This window comes from Pleurodeles waltl, chromosome 5 (assembly GCF_031143425.1).
Source record: "Pleurodeles waltl isolate 20211129_DDA chromosome 5, aPleWal1.hap1.20221129, whole genome shotgun sequence".
Lineage (NCBI taxonomy): Eukaryota > Metazoa > Chordata > Amphibia > Caudata > Salamandridae > Pleurodeles > Pleurodeles waltl.
Genome location: NC_090444.1, coordinates 579,009,978 through 579,035,880, shown reverse-complemented (window position 1 = coordinate 579,035,880; position 25,903 = coordinate 579,009,978). Strand labels below are relative to the sequence as shown.

The 25,903-nt window shown below is 42.2% G+C and overlaps 1 protein-coding gene across 1 annotated transcript in view; it reads right to left on the bottom strand.

Moving 5' to 3' along the window:
• The window catches only part of RYR2 (ryanodine receptor 2), a 2,714,825-nt gene that overhangs the window by 1,407,703 nt on the left and 1,281,219 nt on the right, over nucleotides 1-25,903 (bottom strand). Inside the window, exons 23-24 of the mRNA XM_069234403.1 lie at nucleotides 15,464-15,567; nucleotides 1,345-1,428 (exon numbers count right to left, since the gene is read on the bottom strand). Of these exons, the coding sequence (XP_069090504.1) occupies nucleotides 1,345-1,428; nucleotides 15,464-15,567 (188 nt within the window). The remainder of the gene's footprint in view (nucleotides 1-1,344; nucleotides 1,429-15,463; nucleotides 15,568-25,903) is intronic.

Sequence of the window (25,903 nt, the reverse complement as noted above, 5' to 3'; positions counted from 1 at the left end):
CGTCAAAAAAAGTGATGCATCAGCAAGGCTTGTAAATATGCCTCTTAATGTTTTCAAATACACTACAGACTACTATCCTAACCACAAGGCAAAATCTTCCAAGTATGTGACTCTAGTTCAAATATTTTGTTAAGGAATAAAAAGTGCCAGTCCCCAAAAATGAGTGCTGTGGGTCACACCTATAACCACTGGCTCAAATTAAGCACTGACCTCAATCCTGACCCTAAGTGCTATGTTCTATTCCACACATAGCTCTACCAAGTATCTATAAACCTCTTTTAAAAGACACCAATCCCAAACTGCAGCATCACCCAACTACTACTAAGACCCAGAAACAACAGCTCTGCCTAATCCACTTTAAGCCAGATATACAGCACCCACTGCTATTAAAATATTCTCCTCGACCAATAGCTCTTGTAAAGTGTGTTGCAGTCCTCACAGGCAGCTCCCTTGCTATTTTAATACCAGAAACTCACAGATCTATTGATGAACCTCAATACTGACCTACAACAACTGCTAGTCTGCTGATAGTTGTGCTTGTAAATAGCTCTGCCAAAAGGCCTCAGTATATAACTGCAACACCCCTTAATATTCCCATGGAGTAACTTAGACTGCTGTTCCAAAGACCCTTGTACACTGCCACCCAAATCAGCCTCTTTAGACCACCTCGACCTAAGGAAACTCATTAAAAGAGAAAAAAACGTGATTGATGGAAACGCTTGTATCAGTCCTAAACATTGGGACGCCCTCTGGACAGCATTTCATTCCATTAATTTCAGAACTAGTAAATTACAGAAGGGAAACAGCCATGAGCAAATCAGTCCTGACCCTGCTCTAAAATGAGCCGCGTAGCCTCCACTGCTAGGCCAGAAAGGAATGGACAGTATTGAGGTAAAATGCAGACCTAGTAATTCTCTGACGTCATTATGGCTTAGGCCTCTGCTTCCAAGGATAATTTCAAACCGAAGAAGATCAAATGATGAAATAGCTCCAGAGTGGCAGGGAGAAGATAGACAACCCAAAAGGTATGCTTAGCCATCAGTGGCCTGTAGGTCGAGTTTGTGTGGCTTAGTGCCTAAAATGTTTTTGTACAAAAAAGAGACTACTTTTGTACTCTTAGCCGCTATCACCAAACTAGCCTCAGGAGTGAAGGGAGAACATACCTATTGCACTCTATTCGAATAAAGGAAAATTTTATTTAGAATTTTATGGCAAGTTAGTATTTCTATTGCAAGCTGTAGCTGAAAGTACCCATTTTACAGTCATTGCAGTCTTGGTGTGCTGTTGAAATAAAAAAGGGTCTTAACATCCCTATAGACAGGGCTGGGTTATTTCAGTACTTACTTTTTGGGGAGCTTGATTTTTTTCAGTTTTTCTTCGGCATGTTCATCAGCGATGCCCACGTGACAGCCGAGCGCAAGAAGTGTCCTAATAATGTAAATGAAGAAGAAGTCAGGCAAGTATTTTCAGACATCATTATGTTTAATTTTAAGTGTTGCAAAACAGAAACGAGATAGATGAAAGTGAGGCAGTGGAAAGCTAGTGGCAAAGATTGCAGTGACGCAGATGAATCCTTGTTCGCTGACCTTTTATTGTACGTGTAGTAAATATAGGCCCTCATTTATGGGGATTTGGTGAAGGGCATCGCAGCAAGTCACCTTGCTGCGCTGCCCTAAGCCAAAGTGAAAAGGTAGGATTACACCGTATTTACGCAGTACAGTGCATCTTTGTCCTTTCCCCCTGTGTTGGCACAAATGCGGCAGCCTAGCGTCTGAAAGATTATTTTTGTGCAGGAAGGGGCAACTGCCTGCCCCAAAACAATTGTGAGAGGCGTTTTCCTCTTTCCATGTGTACTACAGAACTCCCATTGCAACGCCCATGGAATACTTCTCGAGCACAGAGTAAATCAACAAAGCAAATTGCGCTGCCTTGCCTTACTCCATATCTATAAGGCCATTCAAAGCCACATAAAATAGCTTTGCGTGGCCTCATAGGTATGATTTTGTAGTTTGCACCGCCTGAGCATCACAAAAAAGTGATGCTCCAGTGGCGAAATGGGCTCATAAATATTCCTGTTAGAAATGGGGTCTTTGCATGACAGTTCAAGCAAGGACTTTCACTCTAGTAAGGGTAAAAGAGAATCACCCTCAGCTAACCCCTGCTTACCCCCTTGGCAGCTTAGCAGAGCAGTAGGCCTAACTTCAGAGTGCTAGGTGTAAAGTATTTGTACCAACACACACAGTAACTTAATGGAAACTCTACAAATTGACACAACACAGGTTTAGAAAAATAGGAAATATTTATCTAAACAAGACCAAAACGACAAAAAATCCACATACACAAGTCAAGTTATTAATAAAAATGCAAAAAGAGTCTTTAAGTAGTTTTAAACACACACTAACACTGTTAGCGTGAAAAAGTACCTTGAGTGCGTCAAAAATAACCCCGCACGGGCGAGTGTGCGTCAAAAAGGGCTTGCGATGTGTCAATTCCACTCACGAGCGGGACCTTGCGGTGTTTCTCCTTTCGTTGGGTCGGGGCACATCGTTTCTTCTCTCCACAGGAGAGCGATGCGTCGATCCGGTCAGCACTCTCGGGCCCAGGCAGCCCTTGCGTTGTTTTTATATGCCCAGCAGTACTTGCGTCGGAAATCCAGCCACACGATGATCCGAAAACCATGCGGTGCGGGTTGCAATCTCCCAGCCTCCGTCAGCGATGCTGCGTGTCGTTTCTCCTGCTCCGTGCGTCGATTCTCCGGTCGCATTTCCGGCGAGCGTCGATTTTCAGCCACGGAGCCGGCGGCGCGTCGTTTCTTCAGCCGCAGATCGGAGTTTCGTCAATCTTTTTCCCCCACAGCGCTCTGTGCGTGGATTTCCTTTTTTTAGGCTGCCAGCTTCTCCTTTCAGGGTCCCAGGAACTGGATGGGCACCACAGGGCAGAGTAGGAGTCTCTCCAGAGACTCCAGGTGCTGGCAGATAGAAGTCTTTGCTGTCCCTGAGACTCAAACAACAGGAGGTAAGCTCTAAATCAAGCCCTTGGAGAGTTCTTCTCAAGATGGAAGGCACACAAAGTCCAGTCTTTTCCCTCTTACTCTGGCAGAATCAGCAACTGCAGGATAGCTCCACAAAGCACAGTCACAGGTAGGGCAGCTCTTCTACCTCAGCTCTTCAGCTCTTCTCCAGGCAGAGGTTCCTCTTGTTTCCAGAAGTGTTTCTAAAGTCTGTGATTTTGGGTACCCTTCTTATACCCAATTTCTCCTTTGAAGTAGGCCTACTTCAAAGTAAAGTCTCTTTTGAATGTTAAATCCTGCCTTGCCCAGGCCAGGCCCCAGACACTCACCAGGGGGTTGGAGACTGCATTGTGTGAGGGCAGACACAGCCCTTTCAGGTGTGAGTGACCACTCCTTCCCTCCCTCCTAGCACAGATGGCTCATCAGGATATGGAGGCTACACCCCAGCTCCCTTTGTGTCTGTCTAGTGTGAGGTGCAACCAGCCCAACTGTCAAGCTGACCCAGACAGGGAATCCACAAACAGACAGAGTCCAGAAATGGTATAAGCAAGAAAATGCTCACTTTCCAAAAGTGGCATTTTCAAACACACAATCTTAAAATAAACTTTACTAAAAGATGTATTTTTAAATTGTGCGCTCAGAGACCCCAAACTCCACATGTCCATCCGCTCCCAAAGGGAATCTACACTTTAATCAGATTTAAAGGTAACCCCCACGTTAACCTGTGAGAGGGACAGGCCTTGCAACAGTGAAAAACAAATTTAGCAATATTTCACTGTCAGGACACATAAACCACATTACCATATGTCCTACCTTAACCATACATTGCACCCTTCCCTTGGGGCTACCTAGGGCCTATATTAGGGGTGCCTTACAGTTAAGAAATGGGAAGGTTTAGGCCTGGCAAGTGGGTACACTTGCCAAGTCGAATTTACAGTTCAAAACTGCACACACAGACACTGCAATGGCAGGTCTGAGACATGATTACAAAGCTACTTATGTGGGTGGCACAACCAGCGCTGCAGGCCCACTAGTAGCATTTGATTTACAGGCCCTGGCACCTCCAGTGCACTTTACTAGGGACATACACATTTTGTAAAGGAGCACTTGCACTTTAGCACTGGTTAGCAGTGGTAAAGTGCCCAGAGTAACAAAAACCACGCCAAGGATAAAAAGTCTAACAATTCCCCATTTTCTTCTGCAAATGCCACTCACCATTTAAACATTATTAGCTTAAGTGCTATTACAAATACTGAAAAAAAAGTCTAAAAAATTAAAAAATATAATTGATGTACACTGATTAGGATCTGAAGATACACTGCTGATTGTGACGTCCCGTCCTACTACATTTTGACCTACTGCTACAGAACACAGTAAGAAACTAACGATTTAGAAGGAATGATAATATTAGACCTTTTATACATTTCCTTGTAACAGTTTGCACTTTCCAAAGTCACCAAGTTTATTGAAAAATATTTAATGCCCATATTTGTATACAAGGGAAAAACCAGAGATTGAAATCAGAAGTAGTTACAAAGGTTTGATATTTTTTTCAACAGTTCGAATGAGAATATTAACAATTTGGAAAATTGTCATGAAATACACTCCAAGAAGTCCTACGTGTGGCAATTTCAGTAAAGTGAGTAATAAATATGGAATAACTTAAATAATCTTATCATCACTGTCAGTGGCATGGAGGCTGGAGGCGACGTATTAAACACATGCTATTCTTTCTGACTATTCAAAAACAAGATGAACTCGGATAACCCAGTTGAAAAAATATACTCGCCCACATTTCCACTGAAAGGAAGAGTCCCTCACATTCAAACACTGTCAACAACGTATTGAACCTCTGTTTTGAACCCCTGGAATCATTACAATCATATAAACTATGAATGTGCCAGTATGCCAACGCAGATTAATGATATTTCAGTGTCGCCTCTAAAAGACATAGAAAAACTAAAATCCTTCCTCTGAACTTGAAAATTGAATGTCAAACATTTCACGGAAACTAAACCTATTCAAAACGAACGATCTTCTCCACAGAGGGCAGGCGAGACCATACGTCCAACGTTTTCCCGGTAAGGTTAGAATCCATTAAATATGAAACCAATATGTGTGAAACGTTCCTTGACACTGAGTCATTTAGGGGTCGCAGCTGTGACCCCTGGCTTGCCCCTTTCGACCCCTGGCACTGTCTTTGCGACCCTTGGCTTCAGAGATGACAAAAGCAGTGCCAGAAATACAGTGGTAGCACGTTGTTATGGATGTTGTTCTCTTTGTTTTCCCTCATTTTTTTCTCATACTAATAGTGAACAATGCATAATTAGTCACTATTAGTGCAATAAAAAATTGGGTACAATTAGCTGAATTAGACCGTCCCTCACAGCTGAGATAAGCAAAAAATATTGCTTTTAAATTTATTTTGTGCGCTGTAGGAAGGTACCCTCTTTTTGGAATGTTACCCCCAATTTCTGCCTGATGTCAGTGTGTTTGATTGTGTTGACTGGGATCCCACTAACCAGGACCCCAGTGATTATGCTTGCTCTCCTCTAAAGTTTGTCACTGCATACTGGTAACCCAGTATTTCACCCACAATTGGCATACTGGGCCCCCTTATAAGTCATGGTAAGTTATGATAACTAGGTACACAGGGCATTGGGGATCCAGGGGATCTCTATGGGCTGCAGCATTTCTTTTGCCACCAATAGGGAGCCAATGCAAAGGCTTCTACAGGACTGCCATTGCAGCCTGCGTGAAATGATGCATGCATCCTTTCACTGCCATTTACACTGCACCAGGTCACTTATAAGTCACCCATATTGCAGGCCTTCCAGTCCTGAAGCCTGGGTGCAGAGTACCTGTGTGTGAGGGCACCCCTGCACTAGCAGAGGTGCCCCTACAACCTCCAGGGCCATTTTCCCAGAGTTTGTGAGTGCGGTGATGCCATTTTACGCATGCACTGGACATAGGTCACTACCTATGTTCAGCTTATGGCCATGTTTGGTATCAAACATGTTGAAATCATACCCCAAGGCTTTTGCAAGCATTAGTTGTATGATTCCATGCACTTTGGGGGCTCCTTAGAGGACCCCAGTACTGCCATTACAGCCTTCTGCTTTTTGGCCATGCAGCCCCAGCTGCTGCCACCTCACAGACAGGTTTCTGCCTTCCTGCCGCTAAAGCAGTTCAAGCCCAGTAAGGCAGAACAAAGAATTTCCTTTGGGAGAGGGGTGTTACACCCTCTCCCTTAGAAATAGGTGTTACAGGCATGGGAGGAGTAGCCTCCCAGAGCCTCTGGAAATGCTTTGAAGGGCATAGATGGTGCCCTCCTTGCATAATCCAGTCTACACCAGTTCAGGGACCTCCAGTCCCTGCTCTAGCATGAAACTGGACAAAGGAAAGGGGAGTGACCACTCCCCTGTCCATCACCACCCCAGGGGAGGTGCTCAGAGCTCATCCAGAGGGTCCCTGGGTTTTGTCATCTTGGATTCCAAGATGGCAGGGAACTACTGGAGCATCTGAGTGGCTAGTGCCAGCAGGTGATGTCAGAGCCCTAACCGGATAGGTGCTTACCTGTGTAGCTGATCAATCCCCCTTTCAGGGCTATATAAGATCTCTCTCTTGGGTTGTACTTCAGATTCGGAGTGCAAGACTCCAGCAGAAATCCTCTGCATCCTTTACTTCACCTTCTTACCAAAGAAACTGCATCTGGACCCTCCAGGAACTCTACAAACTGCAACAAAGAAGCAAAGATGACTTCTGAAACATTGTATCTTTAGCTCCTGCCAACAACTGCAACTGTTTCCAGGTCATGCATCCTCCGAGGACTGCCTGTCTTCAGCCTGCACCAGAATAGCAAAGGAATCTCCCTTGAAGTGAAGGAGTCACTTGCCTGCTTCAGCAGGCACACCTCTGCAGTGAGGACTGGTGGCGTGGGTCCCCTCTCCTGAAGAAGTGCCTAGATCCAGCATCACGGTGGTGGACTGAAGTGGTCCCAACAGTCCTGATGCCCACCTTTCCAACTGTGGTGGAGGTAAAAGGTTGTCCCCATGCAAGACAGTACCTCGGTGCACCGCGTGGTTTGCAGTTGCAAAGGCTTGTTGGCATCCTCCCACAAAGTTCTTTGTGCACCGTGCAGCTCCAGCCCACAGCACTCTATCCTGCGACGCACAGCTTCCTGAGTGGTTCTCCGGGCGTGGGATCCCTTTGCGTAGTGCTGCGTGAGCCTCCTTTTGCACCGTCTATGTCCACGAGATGTGGGACTCCTGTCTTCTGAGGGCTCTCTGAGTTGCTGAGAGCCTCCTCTCACTCATCCTCCTGAGTAGAGTCCACCAGGTCCCTCCTGGTCCTGGACAGTGCCATTTTCCGCTAACTACATGCTTTGCGTGTGCCAAGGCTCGTTGACAGAATCCAGCAACGCAAACCAGACTGCATTCATTCATCCAGCGTGTGTGTGTAACTGTGAATGGGTGTATGTGTAAGTATGTGTGTGTGAGTGGAACCAAAGGTCAAAATGGGTGTGTGATGTAAATTTTGCTACCCCTAGCATTTTGGTGATTTTATGTTCATGCCTCCTGTTATAAATCACATAGGAAAAAAGAAAACACAAAAGGGGAACAGGCTGTTTATGTTCCAGCATGCATTAGGCGTAATGGACATTGAAAGCATGCCATGCTTAAGCTTCAGCATAATGCCAGCCGCCATTGCTGCAGCATGCTTTTCATTAGTGAGTCTGCATTTACAACACAAGTGAGTTTGCTTTTATAACACACCGTGCAATACTGTGCCTCACAAGACATGTAAAATGCAACTACCACTGCCTTCTCTTACATAGCTCTCATTTAGTCGCCTCTCCGGACAGATCGGTGGTAGCAGAAAACAAAAGCACTTCCCAATTTGACTATAACAGCACTGTGTACCATGGCCTGCCAAAACATCACACTTGACTTCAAGCGATCTAATGGCCAGAGCTCGGCCTCATGTACCTTAAAAACACCACACTGGCTTCTCAACAACAGTCCGCAAGCCCCTCTGCCTATAGAAGCAACGAAACACCCCGAAAACAAAATATGACAAGTCCCTCCACCTCCTGAGCCCATTTGAATAAAACTTGTTCCAGATTCCCTGAACTTGTTCCAATTCAGAAAGAGAGAAACACTTTGCAGTCCATTTACCCTGGCTATGGAAAATGTTTTCTCGATTTACTCAACAGAAGGCATTCACAGGTCTTCAGAAAAAGAGTAAAACTAATTCTCCATCCAGCCTGGACTCCGAACCATAAAACATAAAGAAACGATTCTCAGAACTGAGTCATATATGCATTTACTTCATTCATATTTTTATTCATCTGTTTACTTGTGGGCCTGATGGTTCATTCAGTGTTGTATTCATTTGTTCTTTCAAACTTTCATTAAACTATAGGCACGGTTGTGCTCTGTCAAAAAGGGCACTTTGTTTTCATAGTGGAGATGCTTTGCCTTTAAAAAAGATCTCATGATTACTACTACTACTAATTAATAAATGTATTTAGTGCCTCATATCCTTAAGAAAATCTAGGTGCTGGTCATTGCCTTATAGACTCATAAGTGTAGCTTACAATGAGATTAGTGAAAGAGGTGAGTTTGCCTTAATTTTGTACAGTGGTCAAATGCACATATAGTCTGTGCTTAATTTGAGCTTGTTGTTTCCGGTGCTGAGCACCGGCACTTATTTCTGAGGGCCGGGGCTTATTCTTCTGCCTCAAGCATTTTCTGCGAGCAAAAGACACATATGGGAAAGACTGAGGAAGGGAAAAACGAAAAAGTGTCACAAAGGGAGAAATTAGAAAGCTGCAAGAGTGAGCTGAAGGGGCAGGTAGTGGCTTTATATGGATTGAAGAGGCCCGAGATGGCTTCAGGATTACGCCGCCTCAGTATTCAGTGTTCACACAATTAATTGCAGCAGCCGCAGGTTTAAGAGGAGGGCTTTGGGCACAGGCACCTTTTTATTTACAAATTAAGCACTACATACAGTGCTTAGATTATTTGGAAGTTTATTCAATGCTTTGGTCCTGCCGCAGAGAACCGTTTTTCTCTGGGGTAGGCTGGAGGAAGTTAAAGGCAAGACTTTCCATCTTAAAATGGATTCATCTTCAGACATGTACCATTGTGGGTTTGTTCTTGAATGAGATACGCTCTCTTAATAAACTCTTTCTAATTCTGAGTATACACTGTACCAAGTTAACAATGGCCAGTCAGATGACCTCCGAGGTCAGTCGCTGGAAAAAGACTAGTGAAAGTCTACATTGCCTCATGTTTAAAGTGCAAAGTATCGGAAACATATCCCGTTTCCTAAGAACTAAGTATAATTTGCAAAAAATGAATGATTATCACTCGGGCAACACAGAATCTTCAGAAATCAAGAGCCATACTTTAGGAATGAAACAAGGAGATGAACAAGATTTAAATGAAAACTAGTAAGATCAAATTGATCACAAAAGAGATATAAGGTTCCATAAAGGCCGAGGTCACTAAAATAGAATGCGCTGTAACTGAAGGTTTACACTAGTCTCCAGCAGCCTTTACATCCTCAAAATGGTTAAAGAATAGATGTTTAAGAGTAGCCTTAGGAGAGGCATTGATAGACTCAAGGTTATGAAAGAATTTAGGGGCACCTAACTGGCCACATACGTTTTTAATAAAAGAAATCCAGGGAATACTTGGCACATTGCTTAAAGACAGTCACAAATTATCAGTCTTGTAAAACTGGCTTCTGGCTTTGCATAGATTGTAACCCACAGCAGTAAAGGATGTATTTTAATTAGGTCTTCCAGATGGGACAATACAGGTAGAGCAACTTTTGTGAGACACCCACCAACCTTCTTATGAAGATATTTTAGGCTTTTGCAAACTACGTATGTCCACGTATCCCCAAAAACCTGAACCTAAAGTGGTCACAGATAAACATGTATTATATCTCTTACAGGTTTAACACTTGATTTAGCTGCAAACCTAAAAATAGCTTTTAGCGTGTGACAAACTCTAGGTTCCTAATAGTACAAAAATGCCCCAACTAAGAGCAGAATATAAGGGTATCTCTAAGTAGGTAAAAGTCTAAACATTCCCATCCATTGTTCCACACGTCAAATAATAGGTATTTTTACCAATGTGGGCCAACAAATCAAAGGGAAAGATTTCATTAAGTTTGTCATCAGATCCAAACGGTACATAAAGCAAATGCATGAAATATTTTCTGCAAGCCATTGACAGTTCTTGCCATCAAGACTGCATCAGCCAAGTAAAGCAGAACTGGGTTTGAGCATGTGCCCAACGGCGGCATGTTCTGTCCTTTTTTTTTTTTTTAAAGATGTTTTTTATTGAGTCAAATACAAGAACATTAACTTAACATTGCCAGGACAGAGATATGCAGTTGTGAATATATATGCATAAGGAATATTGTACTTATAAATGCATATTCAACATGTACATGAATTAGGCATATACAGCAATATAGTATCAAAGACTCCAAGTTTGAATAAAGAAAGAAGAAAGAGAGAGGGAGAGGGAAAAGAGCTATAGGGATAGAAAAGAGAATCAAGTGACAGCGAATGTAAGATGAAATAAGTATATATAAGAAGAAAAACAGGAAATATATTTACTTTTTTTTAAAAGAAGGATAAAAATCAATTTCCTTTGCAGTGCGTGAGAGATAGTTATTTAGTGGCAACCATAGCTGATGACGTGTGAAGAAAGTTCATGTTGAATCATGCTTGTAGCTGTCAAGTCTATGATGATAACATACATAACTCCACCACTGTCTGAGAGTAATGTTCTCCGAAGATTTCCAGTTAGAAGTAATAATAGAGATTGCAATAGAAAGCAAAAGGTTCACTAATTTTCCAAGAGGCCTGAATGAACTCCAGATATCGTGTATGCCACCCAAAAACAGTAATTCATATGACATTGGTAAGGAGATCTGAGCTATTGCTGAAATGCGAGACCATATTGAGGACCAAAAAGTAGATAGGGATGGACAGGAAAAAAACATGTGAAAGTCAGTACCCTGCTGAGTGTGGCAGCGCCAACAATTGTCATTTTGTGCAAGTTTGAGTTTGTAAAGGCGTACAGGAGTGTAGAAAAGTCTATTATAAAACAAATATAGGGTCTGTGTGAGGCTTGCAGTGCGTGCAGTGGAATGTATCTTATACCATATTCTATCCCATAAAGAAGTTGGCCAAACAACACCAAGATCTGATTCCCACAATGTCTCAATAGGTGATTTGAGTCTAGGTGAAACAGTCGTTCTTAAAAGTTTATAAATTCCAGCTGCCCTAGGATAATTAGAAGTTACAATCGGGTGTGGAGATGATGCAAGAGAAGAATGATTATGATGTATAAGTTTATTGAGGGCCTCTTGGACTAGAGTAGAAAGAATGATATATTGGGATTTGAGTAGATGTTCTGTCCTTTTGCTATTAAGAAATTCTCTAGGCCATTAAAGTAAAAGGTAAGAAGAAAGGGTCCCAGTACACAACACTAGGAGAATCCCGTATTGATATTAAAAGAATCAGAGTACTCCCCGTTAGGACCAAAATGAACCTTTGTTGAAACATCAGAATGCACTTGCCTTAAAAGGCAGACTATTGGATCCCCACCACCATTGATATCATAATAAATTACAGTTTTGAATGATTTACGCAACCAGTGGCACAGCTCGGATCCATAAATACACAGTGTATGGAGCCTTTCTTTGTCATCATGTGAGCAAGAACAGATTCAGGCACTGTTCTACAGTCTCAGGTTCTTGCCAAAAAATCATATTAGAGATCTGCTAAAATACAATTCTGCTCAGCACAAACTCCCAAGCACACCAGCGGAATTCGTCACACGATTTTAACAGTGGAGGCCATAAGAAAAAATATTGGGGCACTAATAGCTTTGGACCAAGACCGAGGCAAACGGCTCCCAACTGCAGCCCTTAAAACATCCGGTATAATAGGTATCCGTAAATAAATGTCACTTTTTCTTCCACATTCACCAGGGCACCTTCCATCTTTGCCAGCAACCCTAGGCACGTCAACCTGAAAAGTAGCTGACTGAGATAGGGAATAAACGTTATTCATATGATGCACCCACCTAAATACCGGTATTCTTTGGATAGATATTGCGTCTTTATAGACTGTACACGGTGACATTACTGCAAATTTATTGCACCTTTCCATGCACCAACCTCTGATATGGATCAACTTTAATCACTGCTGTTAATGCACTAGAACTAAAACCAGCAACTTTATGGATATCGCATCTCAGCCAGATAAACCTGCGATGTAAGACTTTCCCATCTAGAGGATTTAGCTATTCCTGTATTACTTATCTGCGTGGCTGCCATCAAATCTGTGTCAGCCAAGCAGCACAGGCTGCAATTAGGAGTACGAATCTGTTCCCGGATGTTAGAAACAGCTGTTCCGTGTTGCAATCACAAAATAAGTCAAATGTGAAGATATTTACAGTGTACTAGCAAGGGCTTTAGGGTATAATTTAGAAAGTGAATAACATTTTACATGTGCTCCAGTATGAGTCATCCTCCAGTCAATGTACCATATCGTTTTATGGTTTCATCAAAGTATTTCTCTCTCTCTCTCTCTCTCTCTCTCTCTCTCTCTCTCTCTGTCACTCACACACACACACTCTCTCTCTCTCACACACACACACACACAAAGCTACTGTATGTGTGCAGGTGTTTTTATTTACTCTGGTTGCATCTGTATTCCGCGTTTCAAGAAAGGTGTAAAATGTATGAAGGAGTAACAAGTGCTTTTCTGTCAGAATTTCGAGATTTCAACAACGACATACAAAATATTGTGAAAATTACTATGAATAACAAAATATAGGGAAGTTCAATGTATTTAAATAAGTGTATGTTTATTATTCTTAACTCCGCAATTGAACCTCGGTGATATACACATTCAACGTATGTAGATGTGTAGCTAATAATGGTAAATCTCTCCATAGGTATATATACTTACATTCACAATATTTTGATACTAGATATTCTGGACACAATATTTTTATGGTGCTATATTTTGTGTTTCATATGCTCATATACAACCTTCTGACTTGATATGCTTGTTCGTGCTTTTTTCCTGGGTCTCTTCTATTTTTTGTTTAATTCCAATTAGTTTGTAATTGAGTTAAAGGTTGGCTCATGCTTGCTTCTCCGAACATATGTGATATCACTTCCACCTGAAGGTTGTGACCTCTGCAGGCTGAGGTCATCACTCTCCCTCCTGGCCCAACCGAAGATGGGATGTGCACCTGTGTGCGCTGTAGGCACTGGCTTCCCTCGTGACAGTGTTTATTACTTAGTTACTCTTTACAATCATGAATCGCCTTGATTTACTAGTTGATCATTTATAATTTAGTGTACCGATCTGTGACATCACACACATTCCTCTTGCAGTCTTTAACCTAAGCAATGGGTGTAGCCAGGATTGATTATCAAAGACAAATGAGAGCTGTTCCTTGCCTTAAAAAAATGTGAAGGACTTAGCCCATTCTGCAGGGACATCTGCAAACTTTTTTGCTTTCACCCTTTAGATTTGTGAAATGTTTTTGCTGGCTTCTAGGATGCCGCACACTTCGCCACTGCTAACCTGTGCTAATGTGCTTTTGCTTTCTCCTTTAAACTTGGGGAAAATAGGTTTACACCCAATTGGCACATTTAATTTACTTGTAAGTTACTTGCAAGTCCCCAGTAAAGTGGTACTAAATGTACCCAGGACTTGTGAATTAAAGGTTTCTAGTGGGACTGCAGCGCTTATTGCACCCTCCACTTAAAAAGCCTTTTAAACATGTCTCAGGCCTGCCATTGCTGCCTGTGTGTGTAGTTTAAGCTGTCATGTGACCTGGCAAAATAAACCTTTTCCAATCCTAATCCTTCCTTTTAATACATATAAGCTACCTCTACAGTAGGCCCTTAACAGCCCATAGGGCAGCATGCAGTGTATTTAAAAAGTTGAACATGTACTTGTAAATTTTACATGTTCATTTTTCACTACTGCAAGGCCTGCCTCCCCCATATTGGGTAACATTGAGTTACCTTATGACATATATTGTGATAACTTTCAATTTGAATAAGAATAACATGTTTGGTGTCTGAGAAACTGCAATTAAAATCCTCTTTAATGGTAAAGTCAGATTTTAAATTACAATTTTGAAAATGGCACCTTTAGAAAGTTGGCATTTCTTCTTCTAACCATTTGGTGCCTTCAGCCTGTTCTTGGGTCACATGACTGGGTGTAGTTGGCAGTTGGACTTTGCTTATTCCTCCCAGACAACCACACAATAGAGGGATTAGTTGTGCCCGGATGGGCCAGCAACTTGCAGGATGGTGGGGCGGAGGTCAGGACAGCCCCACTCGGAACTGACTAGGATGTGCCCTTCCTCCACACAAAAGGCTGGTCACCACCAAATTGTTCATGCAGCCAGCTTGGATCTAGGGCATGAAACTTCAAACACTTCTAAGAGAAATCTCTAGAAGTTTTGACTGCTTCAAAATGAGCACCAGATGTAAATATTGAACCCTCAGACCCAACCTTTCTGTATACACCTGGACCTCTGTTACTCATCATGCCAGGTGATGATGAGGACCTTCTCTTACCTTATTTCAACTGGCAGAACAACATACCTGGGGTTTTTATAAACCAATACAACCATTTTGATTTATTTATTTATTTATTGATATATTGCAGCTTATCACAAAAGTAGGCCATCTTGGCACTGATAAACCTAATTGACATCTGCATGGGAAATACAATTAGACCTACTGGAAAAGTCAAGTTTTTAGGTTTGAACATACAAAAAGTGGATTGTTGGTGATGAGACAAAGGAAGAGTATTTCAATTTTTGACTGCCTAATGGGAGAAAGAGCGACATTCACATCACAACTCATATCACCTTCTATATTTTACCCAGTGCTGTTTAAAGTAGGTGCCCTTCCAGTACTAAATCTATGGTAGCCATCATGCACACACCCTTGCACTATGGATCAAGAGGGTGTGCCTGGCACAAGGCTGTCTGAAGTGTACTAAGTAGGAGATAAAGGATCATACCTATCTAGATATGGCTGTGTTCTGCTTTCACCCTTTCACACTATGTAGCATGTAAAATTTGGCTGCTGGGCTATGCTGCGTTATTTCTTGGTAAATGTGCCCCTTGTTTGCACCCAAGTAGGGTTTATCATGGTTTATCTAAAGAAGGTTTCAACCTTCCATATAATGAGAGTGCCAGTAGACTTTCCTTGTCTTTTCAGAAGCCTGCAGCTTTGTCTGTTCAATGACACATTTCACCTATTATGTACTACAAATATCAGCCATTTTTTGTTATAAAATGCATATTTAATAACATCAAAAGATCTCTTACACTTAGAAGTCTAATTGGTTGCTTCGATGGTGGACAGGTAAATACCACTTACTTTAATGTCTCCAGGGACATCTGTAAATTGTAGTTGCGCTCCTGCTCCGGAAGTTTGGAGAATTCCACCAGGCATGGGTGCTGTCTCTTGTTATCATCTCTAATCTGCACAATGGAAAAAAACGAATGGTTATCTGCATGAAATTGGATGAAAAATGAAAATTGCATTCACAATCTAATTAACAATTTGGTATATCTGTAACACAAATGGGAAATTGAATGCAGACAAGTCTTTGGAATGAGATACAGGACCGATTTTGACACTTGCGAACTTGTGATAATTACTGCCTAGCAACTGCAGTTAAAGCTTCAATATGGAGCCTTCCTGCATTAAATGACTTATGATAGTTTGTTCAGTATCCGTTCAGGAAAAAAATATTATTCAACTGAAGTGGTATTGCCAAATAATTTTAAAATGTCAAAAGAGCTATATAGGAATGTCAAATGTTTTGGACATGTCGGTACTTACTTTATTTCTCTCCATAAGATTTTATTAACTCTGCTGAAAGCTATGTATTTTCCATTGTGATTGCTGAACCATTCTACTTTTTAAGCGCTGTACATTATTCGTAATCTTGCATTTCCAAGAATCGTTGGGTGGATAATTTTCATTCACAATAGGTATAAATGAGAATTCCACAGGCTAAAATGTGCAAAGTTGAAAACTTTACAACTTCGTGAAGTAGCAAAGTTTAACCAACATTATTCTGGTTCACCTACGAAGGAATTTTTCATTAAAAATTAAACATTTTGTTATGATTTCTTTAGCGAAAAGTCTTTTGTGGGGAAATTTTTATAGCTCAAATCGCACATTTTTCAGTAATTTATATGTTCTCGTTTATAGACCCAGTCAACATGAACTTTATGAAACTCCTAAAGTGGCAAAGTTATAAAAATACATTCACCTTAGCAAGGTTTCACTCTGCTAGCAGTATGTACATTTAGGTTTGAGAAACAGTGTCTGAGGTGATAAAATGCATGCTATATGAATTTGTTTATAATGTGCAGGGCTAAGGTTTAAATCCTTAGAGGGTTTCCTAAGCCTTTCATAATTCTAAGACTGAAAAAAATGAGTAGCACGGAATTCTAAATATATGTTGTTTAAACACCATGAGAAGATAACGTTTGTGATGTGCTCCCTATAAATAGCCAGCATGATTTGTGTTCGAGCTAAATCTTGCTGCTAAAAACACACAGAAGTTGATATTTCTCAAATATTTCTAAAAAGCATTTTGTACAGCGGATTTCTCACAAGTGATTAGGCAACACATAAATCATAATTTACAAAATGGTTTTATTTATTGACATGCTTTGAAACTCCTTTCTGATCCATGGTTAAATGCAACATTTGCCAAACTGAATCTCCCAGAATGTAAACTTTTTCAAAGGGTAATAGTCAATAAATATATATTTACCGGGTGTGCTCCACGCGGAAATAGTGAGCATTCCTTGCCTACAGATACAACTGACTGAATTAGTTGCAATGATGTGCACTGCAGTATGAGGCAGCAGGATCAGAAGTTTCACAGATTTATGGGATACGATCATAAAAAGCCTTCTCTGCCATCTATCAGGGAACACCTCTGTGAGAAAGTGGATTGCTCGTTTACTGGGGTGTGAGGCCTGATCAAGTGTCAACCTCCATCCTTGTCAGAGAGAGGCACAAGCCAACCCTAAAATACTCTGTGCTCAACCCCCTGGTAGCTTGGAACAGAGCAGTCAGGTTTAATTCAGAGGCAATGTGAAAAGTATTTGTGCAACACTTCAAACAGTAATACAGTGAGAAAACACCACACAAAAAGAATTCCACTCCAAGTTAGAAAAATCGAGATATTTCTAATAAATAAAACAGGGCCAAAACAACATGAATCCAATCAATAGAACCAGAGATATGCAATTTGAAAGATTTCAGTCACAATACCACCAAAGAGCACACAGACTGTGGACATCTGGTCATGCTGGCCAGGACTAAGTCACAAGTTCAAACTGTTGGCGATGGAGCACAAGCCGGCTACAGTGACCCGGTGAGGCTGCAGTGCGAGGTCCAACATCAAAGATCCCCTTGAAAGGGTTTGCAATGCTAAGTCTGGCATCGAGGATGCATTGTGTAGTCGGGTGTACGCAGCAGAGGTTGTTTCCACTGGATTCAGAGGCAGACAGAGCACCTTAACCCCACTACCCAGGGTCCAGAACTGTGGTGTCACCACTTGGCAGGATGGACTCACAGACAGCAGAGTCCAGGTGCTGGGATCAAGGTTGTTGGAGCCTTATATCCGAGGCTCAAGTCAAGAGGCCAGCCCTTGGAGTCACTCTGGTGGTACTGGGTAGTACAGGGTTCAACAGATGCAGGTCTAGTCCTTGTCACCCAGGCTAGAGGGCAGTAGGTCAGCACAGCAGAGCATCAGTGGTTCAGAGAAGCAGACCAAGAGCGTGGCAGTCCTTTCCGCAGCACAGCAGTCATTCTTTGTGGCAGATTATCCACAGTTCCAGAAGTGTACTGAACAGTTGGTGTCTGAAGTACAGTATATATATCCAGTCGTGCCTCTGAAGTGGGGAGAGGCTTCTAGAAGCATGCCTTTTAAGTGTACAGGTGCTCTGCCCTCCTTGCCCTGGCTCCAGACTAACTACAGGGAGTATGCAGCCCTTTGTGTAGAGGCAAGACATGGACTATTCAAGTGTAATTGGGGCTGTGCCCAGCTCCTACCTCCCATGCCAGTGATGGCCTATCCAGCCACATCTAAGCTCCATACTGTGTGTGGCTGTCTAGGAGGAATAATCCAAGCTCAACTGTCAAATACACACAGTCATTTGAACCAGAGACAGGCTGCAGGCATCAAATGGCTAAGACAGGAAAGTGTCAAATGTCAACTTTCTAAAAGTGGCATTTTCAAAATAGTAATTTAAAATCAGAATTTACCATAAGTTAGGGTTTTTCATTACAATTCCAAAGACATCAAACATGAACAAATTATTGGTTCCCATTTGGAAATTAGAGTTTATTAAATGTAACAAGGTAACTCCAAAGTTATCCTATGGAAGAGGTGGGCCTTGCAGTAGTGAAAAACACATGTAAGAATTTATGACTACCAGGATATGTAAAACTTAAAAGTATGTGTCCTACTTTTTAAATCCATTGCACCCAGCACTCCGGGCTATCCATGGCTTACCCTAGGGGTGACATATGTATTAAAAAGAAGGTTTAGGCCCTCCAAAAGGTTTCTTTTGCCAGGTTGAAATGGCAGTTTAAAAAAATGCACACACAGGTTGCAATGGCAGACTTGAGACATGTTTAAAGTGCCAAATAGATAGGTGGCACAAGCTGTGCTGCAGACCCCCTGTAGCACTTAATTTACATGCCCTGGGCTCTGGTAGTGCCACTTTACTAGGCACTTACAAATAAAGTATATATCCAAATTGAGTATGTCAGTTCTACCATGTTTTATAGAAAGAGCACAGGCGTTTTACCACTGATCCTAAAGCCAGCAAAACAGGAGGTCCGAGGGCAAACAGAGGGAAAACCACACCAAGAATGCCAGGTCTAACAACCTCCAGTGCTTGTTTTTTGTAAGGATAGTTTGCAGGTTCTCACTTCCATTATCAGTGGATAATTCCTTGACAACCAACTTATGTGTCCAAAGACGGTGCATTATCAGGGTGAAAGGCAATTAGTTCATGATAATGCCTTTTATATTGCCTTTTAACGTAGCATACAAAAGGCTCACTAGGAGCAGCAGAGGCTTAGGACACTCGATCTGAGGCTTTATTTTATATTTAAACATCTTTGCGAATTGCATGTTAATTGGCAGGAGGAATATTGCTACACCAATTTCTTCAGACTTGCATACAACAGGCTTTTCTCTGAGTGTTTTCTCCCAATGGTGAGGGAATTAACAGATGTAAAGATCCACCCGGGAAGGTGTTAGTTACTGTTAATTGACAACAATAGACCCATGCTGAAGGTGAGTATGCATCATGAAGGAAAATAGCAACTAACACACAGTTAAAGTTCAACAGTTTGGGGGCAGTATGGCTATTAGTACCCTTTCAATAAACTTCAATCTTTAAAACAAGCAGAAAAGTCAGCTGCACATGCTTCTTTTATGTTAATTTTTATGTTTTGTTGCTTAGAATTAGCTTGTAGCCAAACAAAAGTAATTAAAATCAGTATTCCAGGTTTTCTGATTGGCTGACCAGATCTAAGCATTCCAGAAAGGATGGTAATGCTAATGAGCATGCTCAATTAGAGCCATCATATTGACCAGCACATTTTGAACATGTATGTTCTTTTTTTAAATAGAACCATTTTATTATTTTCATTACAAACAACAAAAAGTAATACATATATGGCCCTTCCCACACTTCTCATGTCTCTTCATACTTGTGCCCTAGTCTGGCTAGAAATTAAAACATTAAGGTGTTCCAGGCTCATCCTATGTCCACCATTTATTCCACACTTTCTGACATTTACTGGCATCCCCTTGCTCTGTACAAGGCCTCTTCCATCTTGGCACATCAGTTCATGTCATTTGTCCAGGTCACCAGGGATGGAGCAGCCAGAGAGTTCCATTGCCTGGCTATGTTTCTCTTTTCCACAAGTGTGCCTAACCCAACCAGGGTCTTATCCCCAGGAGGCCCCCTAGTTTATCCAGGATACCCAATAAAGCAATCTTGGGCTGTACTTCAATGTGTGTATCCACCAGGTGGGACAGGGTGGACATGATTGTCTCCCGATACTTATATCTAATGGGGCAGGACCACACCATATGGTAGAAATCGCCCTTAAGGTTCCGAGATCTGGAACAGACTGGGGACGCACACGTTCGGACCTTCCACAGATGGAGGGGCATAACATATGCCTGGTGTAGATATTTGAACTGTATAAGTCGGAGTCTTGCTGAGATGGCCAGCACCAGAGTGCCATACACACCTCCCATCAGTTGGACTCATCTAGGTCTACCATCCATATCTCCCATTTCATTTTTAAGGGACTCAATAGGTCTGGGGATTTTGATATTAAGGGCTGTGAGATCCCTTCTTGTCCCAGAGGACCCATGAGCAAGTGTCACTCCAGTGGATTATACTCTGAAACGTTATTCAGGTCACCCTTATATTCTTGAAATGCATGTCTAAGTTGTAAGTAGCAGAAGAACTGGAAGGCGGGCATCTGGAATTCCTCACAGAGGACTTGAAAGGATTTATTATACATTCGACCCCAGACATCCGCAAGGAGCATGATCCCAATATAAACCCATCCCCTAAAGCCCTCCAATTTTGCCACCTGAGATGGCCACCTGCCCTTCCACAGGGGAGTTTCTAGGGTGAGTTTGTGATCCCATCCAATCCAGCCCAGTGCTGCCCTCCATACCCAGAAACCACCTTTGTCAAAATGACAGGTGGTATGGGTGCTCCATAAAGAATAGCTGTAATGTTGTTAAAGTCTAGTACGGTCAGTTCCCCCTAATACGTCGGACCTCACCAAACCCCATGCATCCAATTGTTGATGATCAGAAGCTGGGTAGGCCATTAACCTCTTAGCTGCTGGGCCTTCCCCATCCCCCCCGGTGCTGAGTCCTTTTTTGGCTATTTGGGGTAGTTTGCGCTTAGGCCTTCATAACTTTTTGTCCACATAAGCTATCCACGCCAAATTTGCGTCCTTTTTTTCCAACATCCTAGGCATTCTAATGGAACCCAGAGTTTGTGGTTTCCCCTGGAGGAGACCAAGAAATTAGCCAAAATACAGTGAAAATGTCGTTTTTTTAAAAAAAATGGGAAAAAAGGGCTGCCGAAGAAGGCTTGTGTTTTTTTCCCTGAAAAGGGTTTCTGGTGCTAAAATCACCATCTTCCCACCTTTCAGGAACGGGCAGACTTGAATCAGAAAACCACATTTTTCAACACAATTTTGGCATTTTACTGGGACATACCCCATTTTCACTATTTTTGGTGCTTTCAGCCTCCTTCCAGTTAGGGTGTGAAACCAACGCTGGATCCCGGTAAGCTAAACATTTCTAAAAAAGTAGACAAAATTCTGAATTCAGCAAGGGGTCATTTGTGTAGATCCTACAAGGTTTTCCTACAGAAAATAACAGCTGAAATAAAAAAATATTGAAAGTGAGGTGAAAAAAAACAGCCATTTTTCTCCACGCTTTACTCTGTAACTTTTTCCTGCAATGTCAGATTTTTTAAAGCAATATACCGTTACGTGTGCTGGACTCTTCCGGTTGCGAGGATATATAGGACTTGTAGGTTCATCAAGATCCCTAGGTACTAAGAGCCAATAAATGAGGTGCACCTTGCAATGGGTTTTCATTCTATACCGGGTATACAGCAATTCATTTGCTGAAATATAAAGAGTGAAAAATAGGTATCAACCAAACCTTTGTATTTTCAAAATGGGCATAAGATAAGGTGTTGAGAAGCAGTGGTTATTTGCACATGTCTGAATTCCGGGGTGCCCATACTAGCATGTGAATTACAGGCCATTTCTCAAATAGACGTCTTTTTTACACACTGTCTCACATTTGGAAGGAAAAAATGTAGAGAAAGACAAGGGGCAATAACACTTGTTTTGCTATTCTGTGTTCCCCCAAGTCTACCGATAAAAATGGTACCTCACTTGCGTGGGTAGGCTTAATGCTCAAGACTGGAAACGCAACATGGACACATCACATTTTTACATTGAAATCTGACGTGTTTTTTACGAAGTGCCTAGCTGGAGATGTTGGCCTCTAGCTCAGCCGACACCTAGGGAAACCTAGCAAACCTTGGCATTTTTTAAAACTAGACACCTAGGGGAATCCAAGATGAGGTGACTTGTGGGGCTCTGACCAGGTTCTGTTACCCAGAATCATTTGCAAACCTCAATATTTGGCTAAAAAAACACATTTTCCTCACATTTCGGTGACAGAAAGTTCTGGAATCCTAGAGGAGCCACAAATTTCCTTCCACCCAGTGTTCCCCCAAGTCTCCCGATAAAATTGATACCTCACTTGTGTGGGTAGGCCTAGCGCCCGTGACAGGAAATGCCCCAAAGCAAAACGTGGACACATCCCATTTTTTGACAGAAAACAGAGGTGTTTTTTGCAGAGTGCCTACCTGTGGATTTTGGCCTCTAGCTCAGCCGGCACCTAGGGAAACCTACCAAACCTGTGCATTTTTGAAAACTAGAGACCTAGGGGAATCTAAGATGGGGTGACTTGTGGGGCTCTGACCAGGTTCTGTTACCCAGAATCCTTTGCAAACCTCAAAATGTGGCTAAAAAAACACATTTTCCTCACATTTCGGTGACAGAAAGTTCTGGAATCTGAGAGGAGCCACAAATTTCCTTCCACCCAGCGTTCCCCCAAGTCTCCCGATAAAAATGGTACCTCACTTGCGTGGGTAGGCCTAGCGCCCACGAATGGAAATGGCCCAAAACACAACGTGGACACATCACATTTTTTCACATAAAACAGAGGTGTTTTTTGCAAAGTGCCTATCTGTAGATTTTGGCCTCTAGTTCAGCCGGCACCTAGGGAAACCTATCAAACCTGTGCTTTTTTGAAAACTAGAGACCTAGGGGAATCCAAGATGGGGTGACTTGTGGGGCTCTGACCAGGTTCTGTTACCCAGAATCCTTTGCAAACCTCACAATTTGGCTAAAAAAACACATTTTCCTCACATTTTCGGTGACAGAAAGTTCTGGAATCTGAGAGGAGCCACAAATTTCCTTCCACCCAGCGTTCCACCAAGTCTCCCGATAAAAATGGTACCTCACTTGTGTGGGTAGGCCTGGTGCCCGCGACAGGAATAGATCACACAACTGTCAATGTTGGTCCTTACATGAGGCAGCTGTTGACCCTGGGGTGATCCATTCCTGACGCAGGCACTAGGTGTAGGCACTGAAGTGGGGTAGTGTTTTTATCAGGACAGGTGAGGAATCACTGGGTGGTAGGAATTTTGTGGATCACAGCATATTCCTGTAGTTTGTGTGACAGAAATGCGAGAAAAATAGAGTGTTTATTCAACATTTCAGCTTTGCAGGGTATTCTGGGTAAGAAAACTTTGGGGAATCCACACAAGTCACACCTCTGTGGACTCCCCCGAATGTCTAGTTTCCAGAAATGTTTGGGTTTAGTGTGTTTCTCTATATGGCCGCCGAACCCAGGACCAAAAACACAGGTGTCTGCCTTACAAAACCAGTTTGTTTTGCGATAGATCATTTTGATGTCTCCACAATCCGATTTGGGCGGTGGAATTTGGGGCTGAACTAAATTGGGGAGCTCCCAAGAGAGCACTCTCTCTCTCTGCTTGCCGCCGCATTCACCTGCTCTCTGGGTTGGGCTAACCCAGTATTACCCCGTTGCACAGACTGTGCTTGCGAAGGGACAGCAGGACTGTCCTCATCACCTCCCTCATAATTTACTGGAAGAGGAGTTATCGAATGGGACTCCTCCGACTGAAAAATCACTCCCAGAGTCTGCGCCATTGTCCTATCCCTCAGATGCTGTCTCAGCATCTTATGTCTCAGTCTCTGATCCTATGTCAGAGCTGTCCTCTATAACCCAAGTGACGGCAGCGGTCATCCATCAAGATGCCATCTCTGCTATTGGCTAAACTGTTGCTCTAAAACACTAGCCTACGTAGACAGTCACAAAATCGATGGTGTGTGTGAGATACGTGCAACAGTAGAGGCCACCTTACCTGCGCTTCTTCCCTCAATCAGCACGTTCTTTCAAGACACTCAAAAAACACCTTGTCACATACCATTCATCACAGTCTTTAGCACTTCCTGCGCCCAGTCCAACAATCATTATTGGTGCTCCCACTCCCTCCTCCTCGGATTCCCTCATTACCACCCAGCAAAAGTGCCCTTCATCTCTCCATAGCCGCCCTCCACCCCGCACATACATTTCATTTGTATTATAGCGCAGGTAATGGCTGACTTTACTAATGTACTCAGCTATTTACATAAAATACAGATTTGCTCTTTGCAGTAGGAATATAAACCTTCTGCGCTTCTTTATGGCACTAAAACTGCCACTAGACAAGTCTGACCCTTTTGTAGCAGAAACATAATCACAATACTTACTTGACTTTTTTATTGCTGCCTAAAAGCTACAGTTGAAAAGCGTCAGTTGAAGTATGTGCATTGCTTTGAAGACGCAAGCTGCGACTGCAAGACAACTGGTGGCAAATATATATATATATATATATATATATATATATATATATATATCACTTTTATATGTGGGTCTGGTTTTCCTGGGGGCCGATCGCAGCCCCCAGGGAAACCACACACGTATTGACAAAAGTGATTTATATATATATATATATATATATATATATATATATATATATATATATATATATCTACATAGATATATCTATAGATAGATCTATATATATATATACATATATATATGTATCTATACACATATATATATATATATGTATCTATATATATCTAGAGATCTATCTATAGATATATCCATGTAGATAGATATATCTACATAGATATATCTACCTATATATAGATCTATATATATATATATATATATATATATATATATATATATATATATATATATATATATATATATAGGAATACTTTTCTTCATCAAAGCGTGCTCATAGACGGGCTCCAGATGGCCCTAGAGGGGTGGTGCGGCGGCAACCGGCAGAGCACTCCGGTTAATCTGAATTAGACATCAAATACAACTTCCATAGTTACCGCACACTCAGGAGATCAAAAGTAGAAAATGTTTATTTTAACACAACGCATTTCGGCTGACAACAGCCTTGCTCACGTGAGCGGCGTGCTGACGTCACAAAGGGGCGGGTGGGGGGCGGGGGGAGACACGGAAAAGCTTCAGTGTCTCCCGGGGAATAAAAAAAATAATAATAGGATTTATTAACCCCCTCCCTGGTGTCGGCCACTGGTCGTGACCCGCACCCAAGGGGTTAACACAGGCACATGTCGGAAATCCCAAGAACTCCCTTATACACTGTGCACACGCAATTGCCAAGTGCTACTTTTGGAGGTTTGTGTGACCGTATGAACTGTCTCTACATAGCTGCCAAAGATGTAAATCAAGATTGCAGAATGTCGAGTGGATAATTTTGTAGGGCATACATGAATCCCGACAGTGCCATTATTTTAAACAGGGCTATTCTACCCATAAGATTAGGGCTAGTTTATCTCAATGGACAAGATCTTCAGGGACCTTTTACACTAACAGGCGTAGGTTGAGGCTCCAGGTAAGACCCAGACCCATAAACCCAGAGATACTTGAAACTCAGTCTGTGCATGGGAATCCCAGGATGCCAGATTTCATCCCGGTGGTCCCCCTCTAAGTGTCCCAATTTACTTTCAGGCCACAAGCTACTACGAATGTCTCACTAATACAAAGTAGCCAAAGTCCTGTCTCAGTCAGACGTGAGAGAAACAATAAGACGACATCTG